The sequence below is a fragment of the Mustela nigripes genome, chromosome 1 (assembly GCF_022355385.1).
Source record: "Mustela nigripes isolate SB6536 chromosome 1, MUSNIG.SB6536, whole genome shotgun sequence".
Taxonomy (NCBI): Eukaryota; Metazoa; Chordata; class Mammalia; order Carnivora; family Mustelidae; genus Mustela; species Mustela nigripes.
In genome coordinates this window covers 142,895,376-142,921,887 of record NC_081557.1, presented here as the reverse complement: position 1 = coordinate 142,921,887, position 26,512 = coordinate 142,895,376, and the positions used below count along the sequence as shown (strand labels likewise).

The 26,512-nt window shown below is 38.0% G+C and overlaps 1 protein-coding gene across 1 annotated transcript in view; it reads left to right on the top strand.

The window, feature by feature from the left end:
* Positions 1 to 26,512, top strand: part of RXFP1 (relaxin family peptide receptor 1) — a 68,656-nt gene that overhangs the window by 1,453 nt on the left and 40,691 nt on the right. Inside the window, exon 2 of the mRNA XM_059374561.1 lies at positions 24,667 to 24,765. Coding sequence (XP_059230544.1) covers positions 24,667 to 24,765 — 99 coding nt within the window. The remainder of the gene's footprint in view (positions 1 to 24,666; positions 24,766 to 26,512) is intronic.

Here is a 26,512-nt window from a genome sequence, read left to right as displayed (position 1 = left end):
ATATATATATTATATCTAAGAATATTAATATAATATATATAGTATGTATTTTAATATATAATATAAAATACATATCCTATTTTGTTAAAATACGTGAATACTGAAAAATTTTAAGAAAAATAAAAAAGAAGTGTTCTGCCCATTGCCAGACACTTTCCTCTCAAGCTTGGAGCAGTTCAGATAGAGAGAGTGGATTAAGAGCTTGCCACCAATGGAAATGTTGGTAGGAAGGAGGAAAGAACTTGGAGGGACAGCAAATTCACCACCAAAAGTAGTTTCTCAGCGAAATAAAGCTTGGGAGCTCTTGCTTTAGTGTCAAATTTAAAGAAACCAAGTAACAAAAGTAACAATCCTCAGAGTAATAATACTTAGTTACTCAAGTTTTTCAGGATTTACCATACAGCAAATTCAGATCTAGGCACTATGACACTGGAGTGTGGAGATCAGGTTCAGGAAATCTAGGTTTCATTTCTCCATACGAAGAGTGTGAAAAGGGCTGTTTTCGTCTCTGTAAAATGAGAATGACAAAAGTATCTGTGTCCACCCAGTCTTGGAAAGATTCAGTGAGATCTTGTCTATGGGATGCTCAGCCCAGTCCTTGACACATAATCAGCATTCAGTAAATGTTAAGTTGTGTATCAGCGAGCTGTTATTACATACTTAGTGACATTTAGCTGGCCCTTCTGTGGGTCAACAACCCAAGCTGCGCGCAGAGGCGATTAGCCCCGCAGTTCTCAGCTCAGTTGGATTTTCTATTGCATCTGCGGTTATCTGTGGATCAGCTTTGTTGTCATTCCTGGGACCTCGGCTGAGATAACCAAAGTGACTCAGCTCCAGAGTAGTTCTCCCGCAGGCTAAGCCAAGCTTGTTCTCGCGATAGAGATATGGCACCCAGCAGTGAACTGGAAGCATACAAGCACTCCCGACACCTAGTTTCGAAAATGGCACACTCGCCCCCACGTCCATGCCAAAGCCAGTCACAAGGTCAGCCGCGTTTCAAGGGGTGAAATGGACGCCTCCCCCTGCTGAGAAGAGCTGCAAAGTCACGCTGTCAAGGTCTTGGGCAGAAGGAGGGCAGCAACTTCTGCAAATTCTACTACACGTGTTATTATCATTCCCCCCCACCCCCACACCTCAAGCACTGGTACTAACTCTCAGCGACTCAGAAGCCCCACCTGATGACTTTAGGAAGTCCTGTTAATTAAACAATTTAAGTATTTCTAGGAATAACCATGGTTTGTCTACTTACTTATTAAAACAGCAGCTCATATTTGAAGGAATGATATTTGCTTTTGTAGTTTTATGTTTATATAAGTGGATGTGTGTGTGTGCATGTGTGGGTGGGGGGGTGTGCATACCTCCTATTGATTATGGGATAGTCAGGAGGTGGATGAGATTTCCCACATCTCCTGAAAATGTAATTATAGTTTATTTGCATGGGGGGGGTGTTAACTGTGTAGATTTGTATATTTGCATCTCAATTATGTTAGTTATCCTGATTAATTATCCTGGTGAATTTTTAATAGAGAGAATATAACAGGGAAAATATTAAGGCCTATTTCTTTATACATAGAATTTGAATTCTGATGACAAGATTGGGCTTAACACTTACGAAAACAATATAAATCAGAGCAAAAATCTGGTTGGAGACGTATCTATGCATCATGATTTCTTCTTTTTCCACTTCTTTGAATTTTTCTTCCTCCCAGTGTTTTTTCAACTCTCTGAGGATGTGAGGGCCATGCTCTCTCCTTCCATCTCATCATTGCCATGTCTCCCCACTTCTATTCTGCCCCTGGAACTGTCTCCATCCCTTTTTTCACTCTCTCTCAACTTCCCTTTCTATTTCATGTTCCTCTTTTCCTCTATTCTTTTCTATCTCAAACCACGTCATCACAATATTCATAAATTAGGCTTTAATTATCATTTAGCTCACTTCATTGAGTTTATAAACTGGTTGTTAAAAAGATGTTAATATCTCGGGGCGCCTGGGTGGCTCAGTGGATTAAGCCGCTGCCTTCAGCTCAGGTCATGATCTCACGGTCCTGGGATCGAGTCCCGCATCGGGCTCTCTGCTCAGCAGGGAGCCTGCTTCCCTCTCTCTCTCTGCCTGCCTCTCCATCTACTTGTGATTTCTCTCTGTCAAATAAATACATAAAATCTTTAAAAAAAAAAGATTTTAATATCTTTACCTCCAAAATATAAACCCCAAGCAGATGATTTATTCTTTTTTTAAGATTTTATTTATTTATTTGATGCAGAGAGAGAGAGCAAGTAGGGGAAGGCAGGGGAGAAGCAGGCTCCCCACTGAGCAGAGAGTCTGATATGGGACTTGATCCCAGGACCCTAGGATCATAACTTGAGCTGAAGGCAGCTGCTTAATCAACTGAGCCACCCAGATGTTCTGCTTTTAATTTCTATATAGTACTCAATAGTTACCTGCTATCCGTACTGCACCTTTGGGCTTTGTATCCCAGGATAGTGGCTTAGATTTTATGGTCAGTAGACTCTGACGTTCAAGAAAATCTTCAGAGGGTTCTTTGAATTCTCTGGAAACTATAAAATGCTGTATGTTTGTGCACATATAGATTTTCAATGAAAACAGTGTCCATAACATCAGCTTTGCAAAAGGTTTTAGTTTTTAAAAAGCAAAAAAGATTCCTAATCCCTGCCATTGACTAAAACAGATTCTCCCCAAAAACTAATCCTGAGTTGGATTCAATTTCCCCCAATTAGCACTCCAAATTCACTCATCTAAAATTATTGTATTGTCAGTAGTTTACAAAAATAATCTCAACAACAATAACGAATATTCTTTACCTTCTTTGATTTCTCTTTAAATAGAAATAGAAGGGCACCTGGGTGGCTCAGTGGGTTAGAGCCCCTGCCTTTGGCTCAGGTCATGATCCCAGGGTCCTGGTATCGAGCCCCGCATCAGGCTCTCTGCTCCTCTGCTTTCCCATCTCTCACTGCCTGCCTTTCTGCCTACTTGTGATTTCTGTCTGTCAAATAAATAAATAAAATCTTTTTAAAAATAAATAAAAAGTAAAAAAATAAATAGAAACATAATTGCTAGAAGATTCTCAACCAGGCATCAGAAATTTCATGCTCAGATCCTAGAAGTGCCTCTTTCTATCTGTTGTTACCTGGGCATATCTTTTTTTGGCTCCATCCCATTTTCTTTATTTGTGAAATCAGAATAATGTAAATTTGTTGTCAAAAGTAAGTGAATTGCATATATATATATATATATATATGCAATTCATTTACTTTATTTATATATGTGTGTGTGTGCAGTTCAGATTATTGATCTCTATATTCAGTAGTTACTCTGGAGTTCACATCTTTTTAATTCAATCCCAGGAATTGTTTATATTTGATTAGACTTCAAAACAGGGAAATACTGGTCTGTGTGTATGAAGGGAAGTGTGAAGCAAGTTAAGTCAAAATAGTATAAACAATCTGTTCTGAAAGTTTTGCTAATTTGTTGTCTTAAGGACCTCTGACATGACCAGGGAATTCATTCATAAAAATAAAATATTCAGGTCACAGATGAAATAAGTCAAGTTCTAGCTATAGGTGTATATAAAGACCTTAATCTTGGCATATGAAAATGAACAGCATTTTGTTTAATCAAAAATACTAATTACCAAAAATACAAGTGACATTTGAAAAGAAATTAATATTAAAATTTTTTTATTAGCCCAAAAAGAATGTGCTATTTTAAAACCTCCTTTATTCACCATTGGCAACATTTGAAAACCCTTAAGTCCAGTTTTGGAAATACGGGTGAAATCATAATCTCTTCTTATGGAAACATATCTATGTAACAAATGCTATGTTAAACTATTCCCGATATTATTTCAGAAATATATCTCTCTGGAAATTCATCTAGACCAGCAGATCTCCCAGTGTTGTTCTGGACCAAACCCCTCAGCATTAGCCATGAAGTTGTTAGGAATGTAAGTTCTCAGACCCCAGCGCAGCCTGATTGAATCAGAAACTCTGCCAGTGGCTCAACAATGTTTCTGCAAGTTCTTCAAGTCATTCCGATGCACACTAACCACATTTTGAGAACTACTGGCCTCCGCCCAAGTGAGCAGAAAATAAGAATGCATGTGAAATAGTAGCATCAGTAGAAATAAACTAGAATCAAGGTTTCCATACACTATGCCAGCGTGCTCACTTGCTAACAAACAAAAATCATTATTACCAAATGTGTTCATTTCCATAAGAAACTCTAACACTGTTTTTTGTTGCAGTCATCTAGAAATACCAAAAAAAGGGGCACCTGGGTGGCTCAATGGGTTAAGCCTCTGCCTTCGGCCCAGGTCATGATCTCAGGGTTTTGGGATAGAGCACCGCATCAGGCTCTCTGCTCAGGGGAGAACCTGTTTCCCCCCTCTCTCCACCTGATGCTCTGCCTGCTTGTGATCTCTCTCTCTCTCTGTCAAATAAATAAATAAAATATTAAAAAAAAAATTGAACTCTGGTCAAAACCTCAACAATGGTCAGCTGACACATTGTTGCTGTCCATGAGTGAGTAGGCTGAAACATCCCACGAAAGGTAACAAAATTTTACCACCACCTTTAGGACTCTGGTGATAAAAATGATGAAATGCAGTTATTTCTTTTGCATCTTATTACTGAATTCCTTTCACCAGCCATGGGTTTTTTATTTTTCTTCTCATTTTATAGTATTTGTATTCCCCTGGCTGTTAGTTTTTAAGATATTCATGCTTATATTCTGTTTAATGCTAATTAAATCAAGTCAGAAAGTTGGTTTTCAGAATATGTAAAACTCGTGCATATTTGAATAAACAGCATTAAGTATATTTATGATCACATAAAATACAGTATCTTAACATATAAGTAAAAGAAAAATCCACAGCTAAAATTATTTTCAGGGGGATTATTTACGACTTAACAGTATATTGCCAAATAAAAAATCTTCTTGTAATGGAAGGGGGTGACTTTTCCTTAATTAGATATTTTAAAATATATCCAAAAATATGCCTCTAAACTACTTAACATTGACACCAACGATAATTATTAAAGAGGAAAAGTAAGTCCAATCAAAATAGTAGTAATAAAATTTAGCAGTTACCAAAAAAAAAGAAAGCACCACTAAATAAATTTAACTGATTCCCCATATATTGAGCTGGAATATGAACTAAATATATTTAGGAAAAAAAATAGAACATTTGTATTATCACAGGCATTTTAAAGAAGCACTCTGATTTGACTATTGAATTCCCAGTTTTCTTTTAAAAAATAATTTCTTGATAATGGAATAACTTACTAAATACAAAAATAAAATTAAATGTCTCAGTATAAAAAGTATAACACATCTACTCAGTGAACATTTTTCATGGACACAGTGTGAACAAAAGCAATAGATTTAAAATTTTCCATTGGATTCACAAAAATCCCTTTCTTTCTAAAATATTTGGGCAATACAAAATTTTTTTAATATTTTATTTTTATTTATAACAGAGAGAGATAGCAAGGGAAAAAACACAAGCACAGGGGTGCTAGAGAGGGAAAAGCAGGCTCCCCACCAAGCAGGGAGCCCTATGTGGAAACAGATCCCAGGACCCCGGGATCATGACCTGAGCCAAAGGCAGCTGCTTAATAACCAAGCCAACCAAGCGCCAGCAACCCCCCCCTTTTCATCTGTCTCTTGTTTGATATATCTTTCAAGGAAATATTTACTATTTTTTAGAGCTCCTGGACACAGGGAACAAAACATTTGTCATATATTTATAAAAATCAATTGCACCATTTTTATAATAACTTTGAGCCTGATTGATAAACTTCAACATGGAAATGAATAATTTTTTCCCTGAGTTATACCATTTGATATAATTCTCATACAATTTTCATATGCTTTTGTGTTGTATCACTAAACCATTTTTCTTCTTAGAACCGTCACAGATGCAATCAAACAGGCTAGAGAACAAAAAAAATTAAAAAAAAAAGTCTTAAAGAATCATTAGAGCAGTATTTGTTGCAAGAATAACAAGCCAAAAAAAGGGGGACCTTTCACTTTTTCAGCTAAAACTCTCAGATACTTGGGAGAATACATCTGGGTAAACACTGAAGGAACTGGATTACAAAAAGGTGAGGACCCTCACTGGGAAATCATTTATGTCCATTTTAAGTGGAGTGCTAACTCAGTAGTAAAAATTAAATATTAAAGTAGAATAAAATTCTCAGATACTATAGCATTTGTTCACTACCTCTACATTCTTATTTAAAAAGCACTCTGCATTTCCAGATTAGAAAGTTGCTTGCCTTCCTTCTTTTGTATTATAAGCAGATGGTCATACAAAGAGGACTCCCCACTGAAGTTATGTCCACCCACCTCATCCCCCTGTCGGGGCCCCGTTGAATTACTCTACCATAAAGACCCGAGGTCTGATGTCGCCCCTCTGTAGACTCCTTCTTTGACCATTCCTCACTTTAGCAGAGGACAAGGATGTCTACAGGAAAAATGGTGAAGACGTTTGCTATTCTGTTTCCATGTTAGTATTTCTATAATCCACAGGGGAAATAGAAATCTCTTCTAATACATTTTGAGTGTTATAGTAGGCTAGTAACTACTAAAAATTTATGTCCACCTACAACCTCAGAATGTGACCCTATTAGGAAATAAGGTCTTTGCAGACATAAGGAAGATAAAGAGTTTCTGGTTTCCCCCAGCTTCTGCTGCCTAGGGAAAAGTAAGGGCAAGAAGACCCTTCCATTCTCTCCCTCTCTGGCCCAGGTATCCTATGCAGATGAGGAACAGCAAATCCCACCCTTCTTTTTTTGTTTTTCCAAATCTCAACCCTCAAATATAGGCCTTTGAAAATTGAATGCTTAGAATTTGACTCCTTTCGTTATCTGAAAACTTCTGCTTGCCCTTTCCCCAAGGTAATGAAAGTGGAAAATTTTAGCTGCCTGCCGTAGGAAAAAGGACAGAGAATGCAAAAAATTCAAGGGAAGGAAAACTTTGTTAATACCCTAAAATATTTACCTGTCACTGGCTTGGTGCTTCCTAACCTATGAGAATTAGATATACAGTAATTTATTTATGAGTGTGATGGTGATGACATATATTTTTAAAACTTTAAAAATATTTTAAGAATGTTTAAAGTGTATTCAAGGACTCCTTTAATTTTTAATTGGGCCTGAATTGAAAATTCTGGAACATCAAATATTCCTTCATTTCCTAAATACAGGTCTTCATCCAGTTGTCAAAATGATGGCAATGCCAAGCATGTAGAACTTAGCTCATTTTAGAATATTCCATTTAAAGTTGGTGGCTAACCTTTTTTAAGGTTAAAAACACAAGAGAAAAAATGACATGGGTCATGAGTATGTGTTAATACATAACCATGCATTGTATGTTCAAGAATACCTGGTTTTCGGGGCACCTGGGTGGCTCAGTGGGTTAAGCCGCTGCCTTCGGCTCAGGTCATGATCTCGGGGTCCTGTGATCAAGTCCCACGTTGGGCTCTCTACTCAGCGGGGAGCCTGCTTCCTTCTCTCTCTCTCTCTCTCTCTGCCTGCCGCTCTGCCTACTTGTGATCTCTCTGTCAAGTGGATGAATAAAATCTTTAAAAAAAAAAAAAAAAAGAATACCTGGTTTTCTATTTCTCATTCTCAAAATAACATTGGAAATACCTAAGTAGCTGAACGTTTGACTTTTCCATACAGACAAACCTCAGTTTATTTTTTTAAGCTTTTATTTAAATTCTAGTTAGTTAGCATACAGTGTGCTATTAGTTTCAGGTATACAACACCTGCGATTCAACACTTCCATACAATACCCGGTGCCCATCACAGCAAGTGCCCTCCTGAATCCCCATCACCTATTTCACCCATCCCCACCCCCTGCTCTGGGAACCATCAATTTGTTCTCTAGAGTCAAGAGTCTGTTTCTTGGTTTGCCCCCTCTCTCTCTTTTTTCTTTTTCCCCTTTGCTCAACAAACCTCATTTTTTTTTAAGATTTTATTTATTTGTCAGAGAAAGAGAACAGAAAGGGCACAAGCAAGGGGAGTGGCAGGCAAAAGAGGAAGCAGGCTCCCTGCTGAGCAAGAAGCCCAACGCAGGACTTGATCCCAGGTCCTGGAATGATGACCTGAGCTGAAGGCAGACACTTAACTGACTGAGCCACCCAGGCGTCCTGACAAACCTCAATTTAACCTCAAGTTTGTTTATCCAACAATGCTTAGCACTGTTTGGGTTAGCTTCATCAAGACTTCCATCTCAGGACACTTCCTAGTAGATAGGCCACAAAGGACAGTTTCTTCAGTGGCATTAATTTCCTTTAAAATGGGCCCAGGATAACGTCACACCCCTTAATTTCTTCAGAGTTGCCTCCAAAGACATTAAGGCCCTACAAAGAGGTTAATGCATTCTGTCCAGCAAGCTACTATTGTCACATAGTTAGCTGGGAGAACTGCTCTGCCTGGCCAACCGGCATCCAAAGGTTTATTCTAATGGCCCAGGGCACATTTACATTGGGGATCATTACTTTCTGAGAAAAAGATTCTCCTTATGTCCCAAGAATGGATGCTGAGAATTGAGTAAATGTCTAAGAATCCAGAATGCTCACTTTATGTAAATCCAGACTTTAAAATTATTCATTCATTCATCAATCAGCAGGTATGCTCTGTAACCCATAGTACTTACGCCTTCATTTTTTTTTTAAGATTTTATTTATTTATTTGACAGACAGAGATCACAAGCAGGCAGAGAGGCAGGCAGAGAGAGAGGAGGAAGCAGGATCCCCACCTAGCAGAGAGCCCAATGCTGGGCTCCATTCCAGGACCCTTGGATCATGACCTGAGCCGAAGGTAGAGGCTTTAACCCACTGAGCCACCCAGGCGCCCCACGCCTTCATTTTAATAAAAGAGGAAGACTGTTCAGAGCAGCATCCTTATATCCTCCTTTTGCTGACCACCTGTCAGACTCAAGTCCCTTAACTTTTGATTATTCAAAATCCAAATATCAAAAGTACCCAGGAGTTCAGTGCTGAACTGTGGGAACTGCAAATCTGTGGGAACTCTGGGAAGCCAGCTCTCAGAACTAACTGCAGCACTGTCCCCGGGGGCTGGTGAGAGGAGTGAGAGTTCTGAGTGAAATGCTGACCTTGTAGGTAAGTCCAGAAATCTGCATTGTTAACAATGTAACAGCAGATGAACATCACACTCATTAACATTTTGAAATGATTCACTTCCCGATGTACAGACAATTTTATTGCTGTATTTGGAACACTTAGAAAGTGATTAATGAGTGCAGAGCAGTGGTTTTCAAGCTTCAGCAGATCAAGCTTCTTAAAACCTACAGGGCTCAGCCCCATCTCCAGTTTCCGATTCAATGCCTCCAGAATGAGACTCAAGAATTTCCCTTTCTTCCAAGTCCCTAAGTGAAGCGGATGCTGCCGGTCGTGGAGCTACATTTCCAAAACCAGTGATCTAGGCATACTCTTCCTTGTGCAAATGCAAAAGCAAACACTTTCCAAAATGTATGGCATCTTATAACAAGAATTCAACAAAATTCAAGATAATTTTTTAACGCCTGCCTTCTCCTTTCCTCATGCCAACACGCACTATTAATCCTAAATGCCGATATAGGACACAGCATTTCCAAACATATTTCACCACAGAGCTCTCTTCTCATGGAGAATCCCAGGAAATTATTAGAGGGAAGCCTAATACAACACCATAGCAAATTAATGTATTCAAGAAACTTGACCTGGGGCTTGCCCAGTTGGTATGTGATTCTTGATCTCGGGGTCATGAGTTCAAGCCCCACGTTGGGGATGGAGCCTACTTAAGATAAATAAAAACATATTTTCAAGAAGAGAGAGAAGAAAGAAAAGAAACTTGGACCTTTTGATTAGCATCCAGACCTCATCCCCTGAACTCCCACCCCTGTCCTGCACCCCATGCCAGGAGAATCTGAGAGCATGGGCAGGGGAGGTGCCTTTGTTGGGAATTCTAACTAATGTGTAATCTACTTTTCCATAAAACTAAATTATAACAAATACTTGGTGCAAGTGAAATAATGTTTTAATATTTCCTGTGCCACATTTTAAATATGTTAAAAGTACCTCTAAAGTCACTGAAGTATATTTAAAAATGTGTGAAGTTTGTAATATTATTTCCTACTATACTCCCATAAGGAGATAAAATACACATATAAATAAGCATAGTATGAAGCAGATTATAGTTAGTATAATAAGACAGATAGAAGCAAAGTGCCCTTAAATGAGGGACCATTTGCATTAATCTTATTTAGTGCTAATACTGACCTGTACTGACCAGATAAATCAGAATGTCCAGTAGAAGAGCCTGGAAAACTGTGTTTTCAGTAAATGCCCCAGTTCCCAAATTTTATTGTAGAAGAAGAGACTGGGTTTTCTCTGAAGTGTGTTTGAGGATAGAACCTCATTCATTCATTCATTCATTCACTCAGCAAATACCTACTGAGCGCAGGCAGCATGTGCCACCAGATTTTTCTTGGTCTGTGTCATTCATTTTTATCCACACTATGTTAAATAACAAATATTCAACTGAATAAATGGATCAAATTGGCTTTATTTAACAATTCATGAATCAAGCAGCATCCAAACTCGTAGGTAGAAAGAAGCTCTGTTGAGCTGTAGAAAAGAAAATGTTTCTAGGGCGCCTGGTTCCCTCAGTAGGCATCTGCCTTTGGCTCAGGTCATGATCCCCAGGTCCTGGGATCGAGCCCCATAACCAGCCCTGTACCCAGCCCTGTGTCTAGCCCCACATCCAGCCCCACATCCAGCCCCACATCAGGCTGCCCGTTCAGTGGGGAATCCACTTCTCCCTGCTCCCCAACCCCAGGTCCCTCTTCCTCTCCCCCTGCCACACTCCCTCTCCCTCTGCCGCTCTCCTCTACTCCTGTTTTCTCTCTTTCTCAACTAAATAAATAAAATCTTAAATCTTAAAAAAGAAAAGAAAATGTTTCTAAAGGCATAGAGGGAACCAAAAAAGGGAAATTATTAACAAAGAATGCATTGTTTTAGGCAAGGATGCCCTCCTAAGAGAAACAGAAGGGGTTTATCAGCAGATTACCTCCTAGGGCTGACCCGGAAATTTCAGGTTGGCTGGTTCAAGGTCACATTCCTAGGGCATTCAGACGGCATTTAGGTTAAGTATTAAGCCTTCCATTTGCTGATGTGGGGGATTAGCACCAGCGATACCATTTGGGGCCTGGTGTCTCCTTTTTAACACTAGCATCATTACACCATTTTTTTAGTAGAAAAATCACTTTTTTAGTAAACATATATATCTGTCATCATTGCTACTCATGCAGCAATACCAACACATAGGGACCCATAATCCCTACCACACTGTTCTTTGGGGACAGTGTTATTACACTACCCTGCAATACCTCAAGAGAAGTCAGAGAATCAAACTTCAGTGGGATCATTACTCAAGTGTGAAAAACCATTCTGCGGACTGCCCCAGACACCCTTAAAAATGAAGGAATTAAAATACAGCAACACATATACCAAAAGCTGTTTTCTTAAAAATGTGAAATTTCCAACTTTGCAATTTTGGCTACAATTCCTATGTTCTATGTTCCTGCCTTCTGGTGGGAGGAAGTAATGGGTGGGAAGAAGCAAATGCTTTAGGAAGGCGGAAAGGAAGGTAAAAGCTAATTACTAAAAGGCTGGTGTGTTTGAAGATGTTGCTGTTGAAAAAGAGATCTCCCCGGAAAAGATATGTTCTATCTTCGGGAAGTAGAAGCAGTTTTGTCCTCTTTCTTTCTGCATTCTAAAATTCCCAGCATCTATCCTGATATCACCTCTCTTCTCCTCCTTTTTCTTTTTTTTTTTTTCCACTCTGTGTGTACATACATGTGTTTGTGTTGTGTTGAGGTACAATAAGGTAGAAAGGGAGAGAAGAGGAATAGGATTAAGAAAAAGAAAAGAGGGGCTCCTGGGTTGCTCAGTCAGGTAAATGTCCAGCTCTTGGTTTCTGCTCAGGTCATGATCTCGGGGTAAGGGACTGAGGCTTGCCTAGGGCTCCGCACTCAGAGGGCAGTCTGTTTGAGATTCTCTCCACCCCTATCCCTACCCTTCCCTGCCCCCACTCCCACCTCTCCTTCCTCTCTCTCTCCCTCTTCTCTCTCTAGAATAAATAAATAAATCTATTTTTTTCAAGATTTTATTTATTTATTTGTCAGAGAGAGAGAGAGTGAGAGAGCAAAAGCAAGGGGGGCAGCAGAGGCAGAGGGAGAAACAGGTTCCCCACTGAACAGCCCAAGGTGGAGCTTGATCCCATCTCAACAGGATCATGACCTGGGCTGAAGGCAGATGTTCACTAACTGAGCCACCCAGGCACCTCAACTAAATAAATCTAAAAAGAAAGAAACGAAGGAAGAAAGGAAGGAAATGGGAAAAGAGAAACAGCATCAAAAACTACACAGTGTGAATTTATTTGACCAAAATGTTGCAACCAAGGCCATATACAGTGAACCTCTTAAAATAGAGAGCAGTGGTGAGGGACAAAGGATTAGCCCAGGGCCCTAAGCCTGGGATTTTAAGCACTGCACTATCAGTTAATGGTAAAAAAAAAAAAAAAAAAAAAAAAGCAGCACATTAAATAGTTCATTTGTTAAAGTTCAGTTTAATACAGGGCTTGCTAAGAACCAGAGGGAATGAGGAGCACGTGGGTGGCTCAGTGGGTAAAAGCCTCTGCCTTAGGCTCAGGTCATGATCTCGGGGTCCTGGGATAGAGCCCTGCCTGAATAGGGAGCCTGCTTCCTCCTCTCTCTCTGCTTACTTGTGATCTCTGTTAAATAAATAAATAAAATCTTTAAAAAAAAAAAAGAACCTGAGGGCACGAAAATCAACATCCACTGGCACTGGCCCAACCCCTGATCTCATAAATTTCCTCAAAGCAGTGAAACACTAACCACAGAAACAGCCCTGTGTTCTGGAATGCTGTCACCTCACCTGATTTCCATGGCTGTTTTCTGAGGTCTGGGCCACGTGTCAGGAACATGAACATGAACATGGGGTGTGTACATCCTCCTCCTACAAAGCCAGTAAGGCGCTAGCAGGCTGCAAGGAGAAAGTCTTCAGACCTTTGCAAACCACTGCGTCCCTTGCTCTATAGATACATAACAAACTTGCTTATAAAAATAATTACTGTCTCAACATATCCAGAGCCAAATGATTTATCTTACTTGTTTTATCTATAACATTTATAAATGTGTTAAAAAAAAATCATGTGAAAATTAATTTGTTTTAAAATTAATTTTTAGTAATATTTTAATGATTTACAATGCTTTCACTGATTCCATAAGTAACAATAGCAATGGACGTAGATTCCAGTTGATAACTATTTCTGGTTGTTATTTTAATGAATTTTTGTATTGTTCATACAATTCTGATGTAAGAGCCTCGATGAAGGAAATGAAATAGAAAACAGAAAAATAGGTAATAAACAGCAATAACTAGGTATTTAAAGCCGACATCACACAAAAGTTGGAATTCTATAGGTAGACTATCAACTGATAAATCATGTATTTGGCCTAGAAAAGAGAATATGAAAATAATTTTATTATTTTCACTCCTTAGTAATTTTTAATAATCTGTTACACTTCAACTTCTTAGAAGCAGTTTTCCATCTGTAAATGGAGATGACAATAATGATCAAAGAGAGTTATGTGGACAAAATAAAGTACCTAAGGTAATTGCTAAGTACAAGTTTTCTTAGTGCTAAGTGCTAATACTCAATTTCTCTGTTAAAATGGGGGAATCAAGGGATACCCAAGTGGCTCAGTCAATTAAGTGTCTCCCTTCAGCTCAGGTCATGATCCCAGGATCCTGGAATCAACTTCCACAATAGGCTCCTTGCTCAGCTAAGAGCCTGCTTCTCCTTCTGCCTGCTGCTCCCCCTGTTTGCACCCTCTCTCTCTCTCTCTGACAAATAAATAAGTAAAATCCTTTTTACGTTAAAAATAAATAAATAAATAAAATGGGGGAATCAAATCTCTCACAGAATTTTCCTTTCTTATACCCAAAGATATGAACCAAGTTTTTAAAAGTAAAAACTTGCCAAAAAGCCAATAAACACAGCCAGACCAGAATGACAATGTCACAAACCAAAACCTGACAGCCAAGGAAACAAATAGAAAATTCTGCACTTAATCTTAGCCAAAAGGCTGAGAAGCAATACAAATAGTTCTGATGCCCAGAAGAGTAGTATGTTTTTTATTTTAAGGCTCCTGACCCTGTCCACAGAACCCACATGGGAGATGCAGAAAAATGTTGAAAAGTGTCATTTCTGTAGCAAAACCACAAAAGTCAAATACACTGAAGCTCAGAGTTTCAGAAAAAATGCACTACTTTGGCATCACTCATGAGGTTCCACTTAAGCTCCCCAAATGCTGTAAATGTCCAGTCACACTTAAACCATATTTTAATCCAATAATTCAAACAGTCTCTGTATCAGGGTTTAACACATAAAACAGTTCCCATTATAGGTATGTTGAACAGAAATCATATACTTAGAAAATTCCCAGTAAGGCTATAAGAGTGGGCGTCAGCAAGTCTCCCATTTGCTCCCAAGCAAAATCTTTTGGTATGTCAATCTTCATTTTTTAAGTACAACTTATGCTTGGCTCCTGTGGTGTGTTTATAATAGGCTGGGAGTCAAAGAAGAAGCTCAAAATGTGGGACCTGGAGAGACCTCACAAGTTGTTTACCTCAAGTAAAGTAACTAACGTGTCTCCAGCTACAATCATGGGACCAAGGATGGGAGCTGCTTATGCTGATGGGAGAGGTTGCATGGGGTTGGGATTTGGAGTATTCAAATTCAACTCCACACATTTAAATGTCTCTTTACAGTTCAAAGGGTCTCTCTCCTCCCAAATCAGTATCCTGATGTTCACTTAAAGGAGATAACAACACAGGAATTGGGCTTCTACTGTAACCTTGGTAACCCATTGCATCAGATTCTATCTGATTTGAGGTTACATCAACTCTGAGATCACAAGGGATAAGATTATCTTAGAGTAGTCATGGAAGATCCCTGATTCTTTGAACTTTTTCGAACTAATAGTGTGAAACTCTGGGCTTCTCATTTCCTTGCATTAATCTCTCCAGGACATCTCCATAGCTGTCTTATTACAAAACCCTTGAAATTCCCCAGTTTCATTCTAATGATTTATCATAACAACCACTGTGCCAGAGTGTAGCCTTCTAAGAAGCATGTCATGAAGAAGCCATAAGTGATCATTTAAGTAACTTCTTTGACACAGTGTTCCATAACCTTTGAGAGTCCTATTTTCTGATAGTAACAGTATTGCCTTTATCTTCAAAACCAGCCAAGTCAGATAATCAATTCAATGTTTCCATCCTTGAGAGTCTGTTATCCGCAATCCCCTCTGGGAAAAGGAAACAGAAACCACTCTAGATTGGGGTTTGCAGGGGGAGCCCTTAGGAAAAAGAGATTTCATACAAAGAAGAAGGTGTTCATAGAGTTGTAAAGGCTATAGAAGCAGGAGTCAGGAATGGGGAAAAAAACCACAATCATTACAAGTTCAAGATCAGGAAGCATCTGCTGCTGTTGCCACTAGTCACGAGTGTTTCTCTAGTGCTAGTCATCTATTTACCTGTGAAAAATGAACGCTGAGCCTGGCTTCAGTAACTGCGCCAGCTCATGCTAGATACCCACAGGACCGGTATCTCAAACTTCCAGTCTCACTTGCATGCATCCAAATGGTAGAAACTTATCTGTAACAAGAACCCTAGCTGCTCGAGTTCTGGAAAACATAGATTTAAATTACCAACTTCTAAAGAACACAAAAGCATTCTAAACCCACTATAGAAAGAGGAGGATCAAACTGCAAAAAATCCACCCTGGTCTCAATAACTTGTCTCTATTTGTCTATACAAGCTCAATCTTTCCAATTTCCTCCCTTCTTCCTGTTTCTCTGCCTGAAATGTCATCCTCATCATGGGAGAGGCTGGGGAGGCAACTTGAACTGGTTCCTTGGTATTTGATGGCTGGTATTTGCTGTTTGTAAGATGTTGTTCCTGGCCACCTAGTTACTGGTACCAAGCTGGGATCTCATGCTGACGTCTGTGGTTGATAAACTTAAGGACCATCGCTTATCTCCCTCTGAATTGAGATACCATTCTATTACTTTGCTACCTTTATTTTGAAGTCAGACAAATCAGACAAAAAAAAATTAGATAAAGAGTTTTAAATAAATAAATAATTATATACTTAACAAATAAATTATTTTATATAATAATTATATAGTATTAAAATATATATTATAATTATATATTAACCATATATAATATATAATATAATTATATATTACAATATATTAATAAATAAAATTAATAAAGTCAGACAAAATAAAGAGTTTTAAAACTAATGAAGCATGCTAAAGGAAGGAGAATATTTTAAAAACAATGTTTAAATAATCTCTCCAATTTTTCACTTTTCCTAGGATTTCTTTATAAAAGGAAGTCTAATTTTACAAGTATAAATAGCATTTATGGTACTATGCATTTCCTTTTCCAAAGATGATCTTCATGGAGGCGTTAACGAGTGTGAAAAAATAAGAAAATTACCAGGAGAAGAGGAGAAATCATACAAATTATATTTCATCAGACATGAGCAAATTCCCAGAAATTTAACCTTTCAGTTTCAGGCAGTGTGATAGATTGTGGAGACCATTCACCAATCCAGATAATTTAGGAGGAGTAACAAGATTATATAGAAAAATATAATGAATTGCATTTTAGAAATGTTGAATTTGAGATGCCCGTAGTAAACTGAGCATGTATTATCACAGTAGAAAAAGTGCAGGCTGGAGCTGTAATTTGGAAGTCCTCTGATCAGAGCTGGAACCATGGATATGATCTAGACAATGTCATCCAATCCATGCGACTATACAAAGTTCTAATATCTGCATTCAAGTCTCAGATTTGAATTACATATCTATGGTAGAAATAATTTATAAAATCAGTGCTAGATTTGGGACACCTGTGTGGCTCAAGTCAGTTAAGCATCTGCCTTCCGCTCAGGTCAGAATTCCAGGATCTTGGGACCAAACCCAGAGTTGGACTCTGCTCAGCAGGGAGCCTGCTTCTCCCTTTCCTCCCCACTCCTGCTCTCTCTATCTTTGCCGCTATCTCTGTCTCTCTCTCTCCCAAATGAATAAATGAAATCTTAAAAAAAAAAAAAATTAAAGCTAGATTTAACACTAGCTTATAAAAACAGGATAAACTTTATAGTTTTTATCAACCACTCATATGTTTATGCATCCTTAAAGAGTCCTGACAACATTACCAAAAAATTTTAGAACCTCTGGAAAGGATCACACTTGAACTCTCCTAGTAAGGTAAAGGCTTGTGCTATCTGCAAAGACCTCCAGAGAAGCTGTCCCTACACCTCCATTCATAGTCTATTTTATCATGTGATTGGTTTCATTTTCCCTTATGTATAAAAATAACTAAAAGGTCATAAGGAATTCTGTGAACAAAAATTATTTTCTTTCTTTTTCTCAAGAGAAAGACTTTTACTATTTTGAGGGTTTTTAAATGATACAGGAGTTTAATATCAAAATCGGAAAATTTGGATGAGAAAATATGTAAGCATTCAGAGGAGAATTTGTCTTTTTTAATTTTTTTTTACTTTTTTATTTTTTTAATTTATTTATTCATTTATTTATTTTTATTGACATATAATATATTATTTGCTTCAGGGGTACAGATCTGTGAATCATCAGTCTTACAAAATTCACAGCACTCACCACAGCACATACCCTCCCCAATGTCCATAACCCAGCCTCCCAATCCCTCCCACCCAACCCCCAGCAAATAATCTCAGTTTATTTCCTGAGATTAAGAGTCTCTTATGGTTTTTCTCCCTCCCTGGTCCCATCATGTTTCATTTTTTTCCTTCCCTAACCCCCACGACCCCCAACCCTGCCTCTCAAATTCTTCAAATCAGAGAGACCATATGATAATTGTCTTTCTCTGATTGACTAATTTCACTTAGCATAATACCCTCTAGTTCCATCCAAGTCGTTGCAAATGGCAAGATTTCATTTTTTGAAATATATATATATATATACATATATATATATATATATATATAACTTCTTCTTTATCCAGTTATCTACTGATGGACATCTAGGTTCTTTCCATAGTTTGGCTATTGTGGAGATTGCTGCTATAAACATTCGAGTGCATGTGCCCCTTTGGATCACTACATTTGTATCTTTAGGGTAAATACCTAGTAGTGTGATTGCTGGGTCATACAGTTGATATTTTCAACTTTTTGAGGAGATTTTATGCTGTTTTCCTGAGTGGCTGCACCAGCTTGCATCCTCACCAATATCTTTCATGTCCTGACTTGTTAATTTTAACCATTTGACTGGTGTGAGGTGGTACCTCACTGTGATTTTGATTTGTATTTCCCTGATGCCGAGTAATATGGAGCGCTTTTTCATGTGTCTATTGGCCATCTGGATGTCTTCTTTTTAGAAATGTCTACTCATGTCTTCTGCCCATTTCTTGATTGGATTATTTGTTCTTTGTATGTTGAGTTTGATAAGTTCTTCATAGATTTTGGACACTAGCCCTTTATCTGATATGTCATTTGCAAATATATTCTCCCATTCTGTTGGTTGTCTTTTGGTTTTGTTGATCCTTTCCTCTGCTGAGCAAAAGCTTTTGATCTTGATGAAGTCCCAATAGTTCACTTTGCCCTTGCTTGCCTTGCTTTTGGTAATGTTTCTAGGAAGAAGTTGCTGTGTCTCAGGTCGAAAAGGTTGCTACCTGTGTCCTCCTCAAGGAATTTGATGGATTCCAATCTCACATTGAGGTCTTTCATCCATTTTGAGTCTATTTTTGTGTGTGATATAAGGAAATGGTCCAGTTTCATTCTTCTGGATGTGGCTGTCAAATTTTTTCTACACCATTTGTTAAAGAGACTGTCTTTTTTCCCATTGGCCATTCTTTCCTGCTTTGTCAAAGATTAGTGGACCATAGAGTTGAGGGTCTACTTCTGCACTCTCTATTCTGTTCCATTGACCTATTGGTCTGCTTTTGTGCCAGTACCATACTGTCTTGATGATGACAGCCTTGTAATAGAGTTTGAAGTCTGGAATTGTGATGCTTTCAACTTTGGTTTCTTTTTCAACATTCCTCTGGATATTCAGGGTCTTTTCTGGTTCCATATAAATTTTAGGATTATTTGTTCCATTTCTTTGAAAAAAATTGATGGTATTTTGATAAGGATTGACCTAAATGTGTAGATTGTTCTAGGTAGCATAGTTATTTTCACAGTATTTTTTCTTCCAATCCATGAGCATGGAACATTTTTTCCATTTCTCTGTGTCTTCCTCAATTTCTTTCATGAGTACTTTATGGTTTTCTGAGTACAGATCCTTTGTGTCTTTGGTTAGGTATATTCCCAAGTATCTTATGCATTTGGGTGCAATGGGATCAACTCCTTAATTTCTCTTTCTTCTGTCTTTCTGTGGTGTATAGAAATGCAATTGATTTCTGTGCACTGATTTTATATCCTGACACTAGCAGTTCTAGCAGTTTTGGAGTGCAGCTTTTGGGTTTTCCACATAAAGTATCATATCATCTGCAAAGAGTGAGAGTTTGACTTCTTCTCTGCTGAATCAGATGCCTTTTATTTCTTTTTGTTGTCTGATTGCTGAGGCTAAGACTTCTAGTACTACGTTGAATACCAGTGATGATCGTGGACATCTGTGCCATGTTTCTGACCTTAGGGAAAAAGCTCTCAGTTTTTCCCCATTGAGAAAGATATTCACTGTGGGTTTTTCATAGATGGCTTTGATGATATTGAGGTATGTACCTTCTATCCCTACACTTTGAAGAGTTTTGATCTCTAGAAAGGATGCTGTACTTTCTCAAATGCTTTTTCAGCTTCTATTGAGAGGATCAAATGGTTCTTGTTCTTTCTTTCATTAATGTATTGTATCACATTGATTGATTTGTGGATGTTGAACCAACCTTGCAGCCCAGGAATAAATCCCACTTGTTCGTGGTAAATAATCCTTTTAATGTACTATTGGATCCAATTGGCTAGTATTTGATGAGAATTTTTGCATCCATGTTCATCAAGGATATTGGTCTGTAATTCTCCTTTTTGAAGGGATCTTTGGTTTGGAGATCAAGGTAATGCTGGCTCATAAAATGAGTTAGGAAGTTTTCCTTCCATTTCTATTTTTTGGAACAGTTTCGGAACAGGTATTAGTTTTTCTTTAAATGTTTGGTAGAATTCCCCTGGGAAGCCCTCTGGCCCTGGGCTCTTGTTTGTTGGGAGATTTTTGATGACTGCTTCAATCTCCTTACTGGTTATAGGTCTATTCAGGTTTTCTATGTCTTCCTGGTTCAGGTGTGGTAGTTTATATGTCTCTAGGGAAGCATCCATTTTTTCCAGATTATCAAATTTTCTGGTGTATAGTTGCTCATAATATGTACTTATAATTGTTTGTATTTCTCTGGTGTTGGTTATGATGTCTTCTCTTTCATCCATGATTTTATTAATTTGGGTCCTTTCTCTTTTCTTTTTGATAAGTCTGGCCAGGAGTTTATCAATCTTATTAATTCTTTCAAAGAACCAGCTCCTAGTTTCGTTGATTTGTTCTACTCTCCTTTTGGTTTTGATTTCATTGATTTCTGCTCTGATCTTTATGATTTCTCTTCTCCTGCTGGGCTTAGGCTTTTTTTGCTGTTCTTTCTCCAGCTCCTTTAGGTGTAGGGTTAGGCTGTGTATTTGAGACCTTTCTTACTTCTTTGTAACGTTTGTATTGCTGTATACTTTCCTCTCAGGACCACCTTTGCTGTGTCCCAAACATTTTGAACAGTTGTGTTTCCATTATCATCTGTTTCCATGATTTTTTTCAATTCTTCTTTAATTTCCTGGTTGACCCATTTATTCTTTAGTAGGATGCTCTTTAACCTCGATGTATTTGAGTTTTTTCCAAATTTCCTCTTGTGATTGGGTTATAGCTTCAGAGCATTGTGGTCTGACAATATGCAGGGAATGATCCCAATCTTTTGGTACTGGTTGAGACCTGATTTGTGACCCAGGATGTGATCTACTCTGAAGAATGTTCCATGTGGACTAGAGAAGAATGTGTATTCTGTTGCTTTGGGATGAAATGTTCTGAATATATCTATGATGTGCATCTGGTCCAGTGTGTCATTTAAAGATTTTATTTCCTTTTTGATCTTTTACTTAAATGATCTGTCCATTTCAGTAACAGGGTGTTAAAGTCCCCTACCATTATTGTTTTATTGTCAATGCATTTCTTTGATTTTTATATATTAATTGATTTATATAATTGGCTGCCCCCGTGTTAGGGGCATAGATATTAAAAATTATTAGACCTTCTTGTTGGACAGACCCTTTAGGTATGATATAGTGTCTTTCCTCACCTCTTATTATAGTCTTCGGCCTAAAATCTACTTGACCTGATCAAAGGATGTCCACCCCAGCTTTCTTTTGATGTCCATTAGTGTGGTAAATTGTTTTCCACCCCCTCACTTTAAATCTGGAGGTATCTTTGGGTCTAAAATGAGTTTATTGCAGACAGCATATTGATGGGTCTTATTTTTTATATCCATTCTGATATTCTGGGTTTTTTTTTTTTTTTTTTGATTGGGGCATTTAGACCATTTACATTCAGGGTAACTATTGAAAGATAAGAATTTAGTGCTATTCTATTGCCTGTAAGGTGACTGTTACTGTATATAGCCTCTGTTTCTTTCTCATCTGTTACTTTTAGAGTCTTTGCTTAAAGGACCCCTTTCAATATTTCCTGTAGGACTGTAAAAGAATTAAAAATTCTTTTAATTTTTGTTTGTCCTGGAAGCTTTTTATCTCTCCTTCCATTTTCAATGATAGTATTCCTGGTTGCATATTTTTCTCATTTAGTGCTCTGAATATATCATGCCAGTCCTTTCTGGCCTGCCAGGTCTCTGTGGATAGGTGTGCCCCCAATCTAATAGTTCTACAGTTTTATGTTACAGATCTCTTGTCCCAAACTATTTTCAGGATTTTCTCTTTGTGACTGAGACTTTTAAATTTTACTCTTAGATGACGGGGTCTTGACCCATTTTTCTTGATTTTGAGGGGTATTCTCTGTGTTTCCTGGATTTTGATGCCTATTCCCTTTGCCAAATTAGGGAAGTTCTCTACTATAATTTGCTCCAACATACCTTCTGCCCCTCTCTCTCTTTCTTCTTCTTCAGAGATCCCAATTATTCTAATATTATTTCATCTTATGGTATCATTTATCTCCCTAGTTTTCCCCTCATGGTCTAGTAGTTTTTTATATCTCTTTTTCTCAGCTTCTTTATGCTCCATCCTTTGGTCTATATCACTAATTCTCTCTTATGCCTCATTTATCCTAGCAGTAAGAGCCTCCGTTTTGTTTTGTTTTGTTTTGTTTTGTTTTGTTTATTTATTTGACAGAGATCACAAGTAGGCAGAGAGGCAGGCAGAGAGAGAGAGGAGAAAGCAGGCTCCCTGCTGAGCAGAGAGCCCGATGTGGGGCTCTATCCCAGGACCCTGGGATCATGACCTGAGCTGAAGGCAGAGGCTTTAACCCACTGAGCCACCCAGGCATCCCAAGCCTCCGTGTTTTTTTTTTTTAAGATTTTATTTATTTATTTGACAGAGAGATCAAAAGTAGGCAGAGAAGCAAGCAGAGAGAAAGGGGGAAGTAGGCTCCCCAGTGAGCAGAGAGCCCGGTGTGGGGCTTGATCCCAGGACCCTGAGACCGAACCGAAGGCAGAGGCTTAACCTACTGAGCCACCCAGAACCCCAAGAGCTTCCATTTTTTATTGTACCTCATTAAAAGCTTTTTTTTATTTCAAATTGGTTAGATTTTAGTTCTTTTATTTATCTGGAAAGGGACTTTATTTCTCCAAAAAGGAATTCTCTAGTATCTCCAATGCTCTTTTTGAGCCTACCTAGGACCTTGATAATTGTCATTCTAAACTCTAGTTCTGACATCTTGTTAATGTCTATATTGAATAGGTCCCTAGCCATCAGTACTTCCTCCTTCCTCTTGTTCTTTTTTTTTTTTTTTTGAGGTGAGTTTTTCCACCTTGTCACTTTATCCAGATAAGAAATACTAAAAAGGTAACAATGACCCCAGAAAAATATACAATATCCAAATCAGAAGAGACCCAAAACTGAGGGGAGAAGAAAGGAGAAAAAAATAGTGAATAGAACAGGGCCATACATAGACTGGTGAATAGAATAGGGCCATACACTTGATTTGGGGTGTATTTTGGTCTTTTTGAAGAAACTGCCTCCCCAAATTTTAAAGAAAGAAAAACTTTCATATATATATATATATATATATATATATATATATATATAGTCAAAAATAAGGATAAACATGATGAAGGGATGGAATAGGAGTGCTCACCCATCACCCAGCCTGTGACTGAACATTTCTATCTCTGGCATACAGCCCCATTTGGAGCTTTCAAACCCAGCAGACTCCTGCAGCGTGCTCCCATGCCACTCCTCCCACAGAAGGAAGTGGTCTCCCTGGATCTGCCACTTGTATGGTCTCTGCTCCAAGAGCAGTGGCCTGACTTTGCCTCAGATCAGGGTTTAAGGTAACCCCGAGCTGAGAGCCCACTCCTCAGCTCTGTCTCTGCGGCTGGATTCCCTGCTTTGATACCTGGGGGTTCTGTGACACTCAGACACCCCTGGTGTTTTTGTGACCCCATGCATCGTGAGACCACACTGTCTGCACAAGGGCTGCACCCCCGGCTTAGCCTCTGGAGTGACATCCCTCCGTGGAGTAGACTTCTAAAAGTTCTGATTTTGTGCTCCACTGCTTCCCGGGAGCCACCCCCCTCCCCCTGCAATTTATCTTCCTGTATATCGCTCTCCCCATGTCCTACCTTCCAGAAAGTGGTTGCTTTTCTGTTCCTAGAATTGCCGCTCTTTTTCTCTTTGATCTCCTATTGAGTTTGTAGGTGTTCAGAATGGTTTGATAACTATCTATCTGAACTCCTGGGACTTGATGATATTTAGTCTCGTACTCCTCCACCATCTTGCTCCTCCCGCCCCCCCAGAGGAGAATTCCTCTTAAAACCATCCCTGACACCATAGTGCCCTTAAAAAAAAAAAAAAAAAAAAAAAGGAATGCAATCTTGCTGAGCATGTTATTTTTTTCTTCTTTTCTTTAACAGCCATGACTGTCTATCCATGTCAACACACCTCCAACATCAATTTAAATGACAGGAGATTATTGAAGGAATCATAACTAATAATCTAGGAACAGTGTGCTATATTTCAGTACTTAAGAAAGTACTGTTTCTTTAAATGTGGTTCAAATACTACTTGCAGAAGACTCACCTACAGAAGAGGCACCTACAGTGCCCATAGTGGAGACTTGGGGACACATCTCAGACCTATAAAATCAGGACCTCTGGGTGGGGGAGCTAGAAATATACATTGTCAACAAGCTCCCAGATGATGTTTATCTTACTAAGTCTGAGAATCTCTTGTTTCTTTTAAAGAGAAGAACTATTTTTCCCAACACACCAGATTTTTTCTGTTTTCTTAAACTTCTCTGCTCTCTGATTTTTATTTTAGGAGACAATAATGGATGGTCTTTGCAATTTGACAAGTATTTCGTCAGTTACTACAGAATGACTTCCCCATATCCCTTTGAGACACAAACATCGGAATGCTGTAAGTAATCAAAAGGACTGAGTCTCCTTTTCCATGAGTTCATAAAAAGATACCATGTTTTCAAAAGTTGGATCCAACATATTTGTTTGAAAAGGTTAGCTATAGTCTTCTAACAGCAAACTCTATTAGACATGCAGCCTTAATTTGGGGATTTTATTTAAAAGTGACTCAAGGATCTTAAGGATAAAAGCAATATATCATGCTAGATATTGTGAACAAAATTAATGTCCATCATCCAAGATTACTACTTTATGTCCCTTTTTCACAATCATAGGCTCTGATACAAAGGAAATTGTAGAAAAGGAAGAGCAGAGGAGCTGTTCGCATTTTAATGTCTGCAAGTGAAAAAGCTTCTGGAGTCTAAACTACTTTAGAACTACAAAAAACCTCATTAATTATAACCTGCTATGCTTAGTCACATACTGAAAACCTCCAAAAACACTGAAGGGGTGGTGGGAGGGTACAACCTCAGGACTGACTGTGATACTTTAGAACAGGAAGACCTTGTAAACAACTCCTTTTAATAAATTTTGTTTTTTCTAATAAATTATGGAAATATAATTTTGTGCCTTAGAGCTACAATTTTGGTCCTAGTTTTACAAAACCTTGGTTAAATAGTGAGGGAGAGGTGGGCCTTACTATAATTTTTCCTTTATGTTCTATCACAAATTGTAAAGTCAAGCTTTTTAAAAAAGGTTTAATTTTTTTGTCTTCAATATTCAAATGAGATTAATAAAAAATACTAACAATCCCCAATTTAAAGACATGTACATCCATCCTGTAAACACACAGGCTACTCAGCAATCTGTCTCAGCCTCACATTTTCTCACAGAGACCAAATTATTTGATCCCTAAATCCTTCTGGGAAAGAAAAAATGTAACAGGTGTAATTTACCTGCTAATACAACACAAAAAAATTAAACGATTATGCCATGTTATCTCAAAACACAGGGGTTTTTTTCTTGTTTTGTTGTATTGCCTTTTCTTTTCATATCTTAAATTTAAAAATTAAGAAATTTTCATTTCTTAAATTTTAATTGAATCTTTCTGTATCTCCTTATTCCTAAATGGATTTTATGCAGTTTACAATAAAAATCTGGCTGCTAACAGACTTAATTCATTAATATACCATATAAGACAAAAATTCAACAGTGAATGGGAAAGAAATGGGAAGAAAAATTATATAAGGAAATCCTCACTGAGAAAAGTTCAGTATCTGTTTCCAAGGCTTAGTACTGAATTTTGTAGTCATCAGGCTAAAGAAGGACGATAATGGGTTACATAACTTTTATAGTCCAGCTTGTAAAGCAAAGACAAACAAATGAGGGAAAAAACAGATCAAGTCAGCAAGAGAGATAACTTTTTGCCTAATTCTGAACTCTGGGAGAAGTGTGTCCTTAAGTATAACTACATAGGAAGAATGGAGCTATACAGTAAATGATATACCAAAAAAAAAATTTTTTTATCAGTTTTTAGTAAAAAACAAATATATAATCTTCAATTAGAGTTCTTATAAAGATAGTTCAGAATGCGGTGGTAATAAATAACTAAATGTCTTTTGCAAGCATAAAAGCAGTATGGAACAGAATGGAAAGAGTAGTGTAAATTTGGGGGTGAAACTTTAAGTTCCTTTTGTACTACCTTATGTAAATGATTATTAGAAGGATTTATTGGAAATTAAACTGAGAATGGCTTATAATAATTTTTGGCTGGGTGTAAGAGTGTGAGGAATTGGCTTTTATAAAGT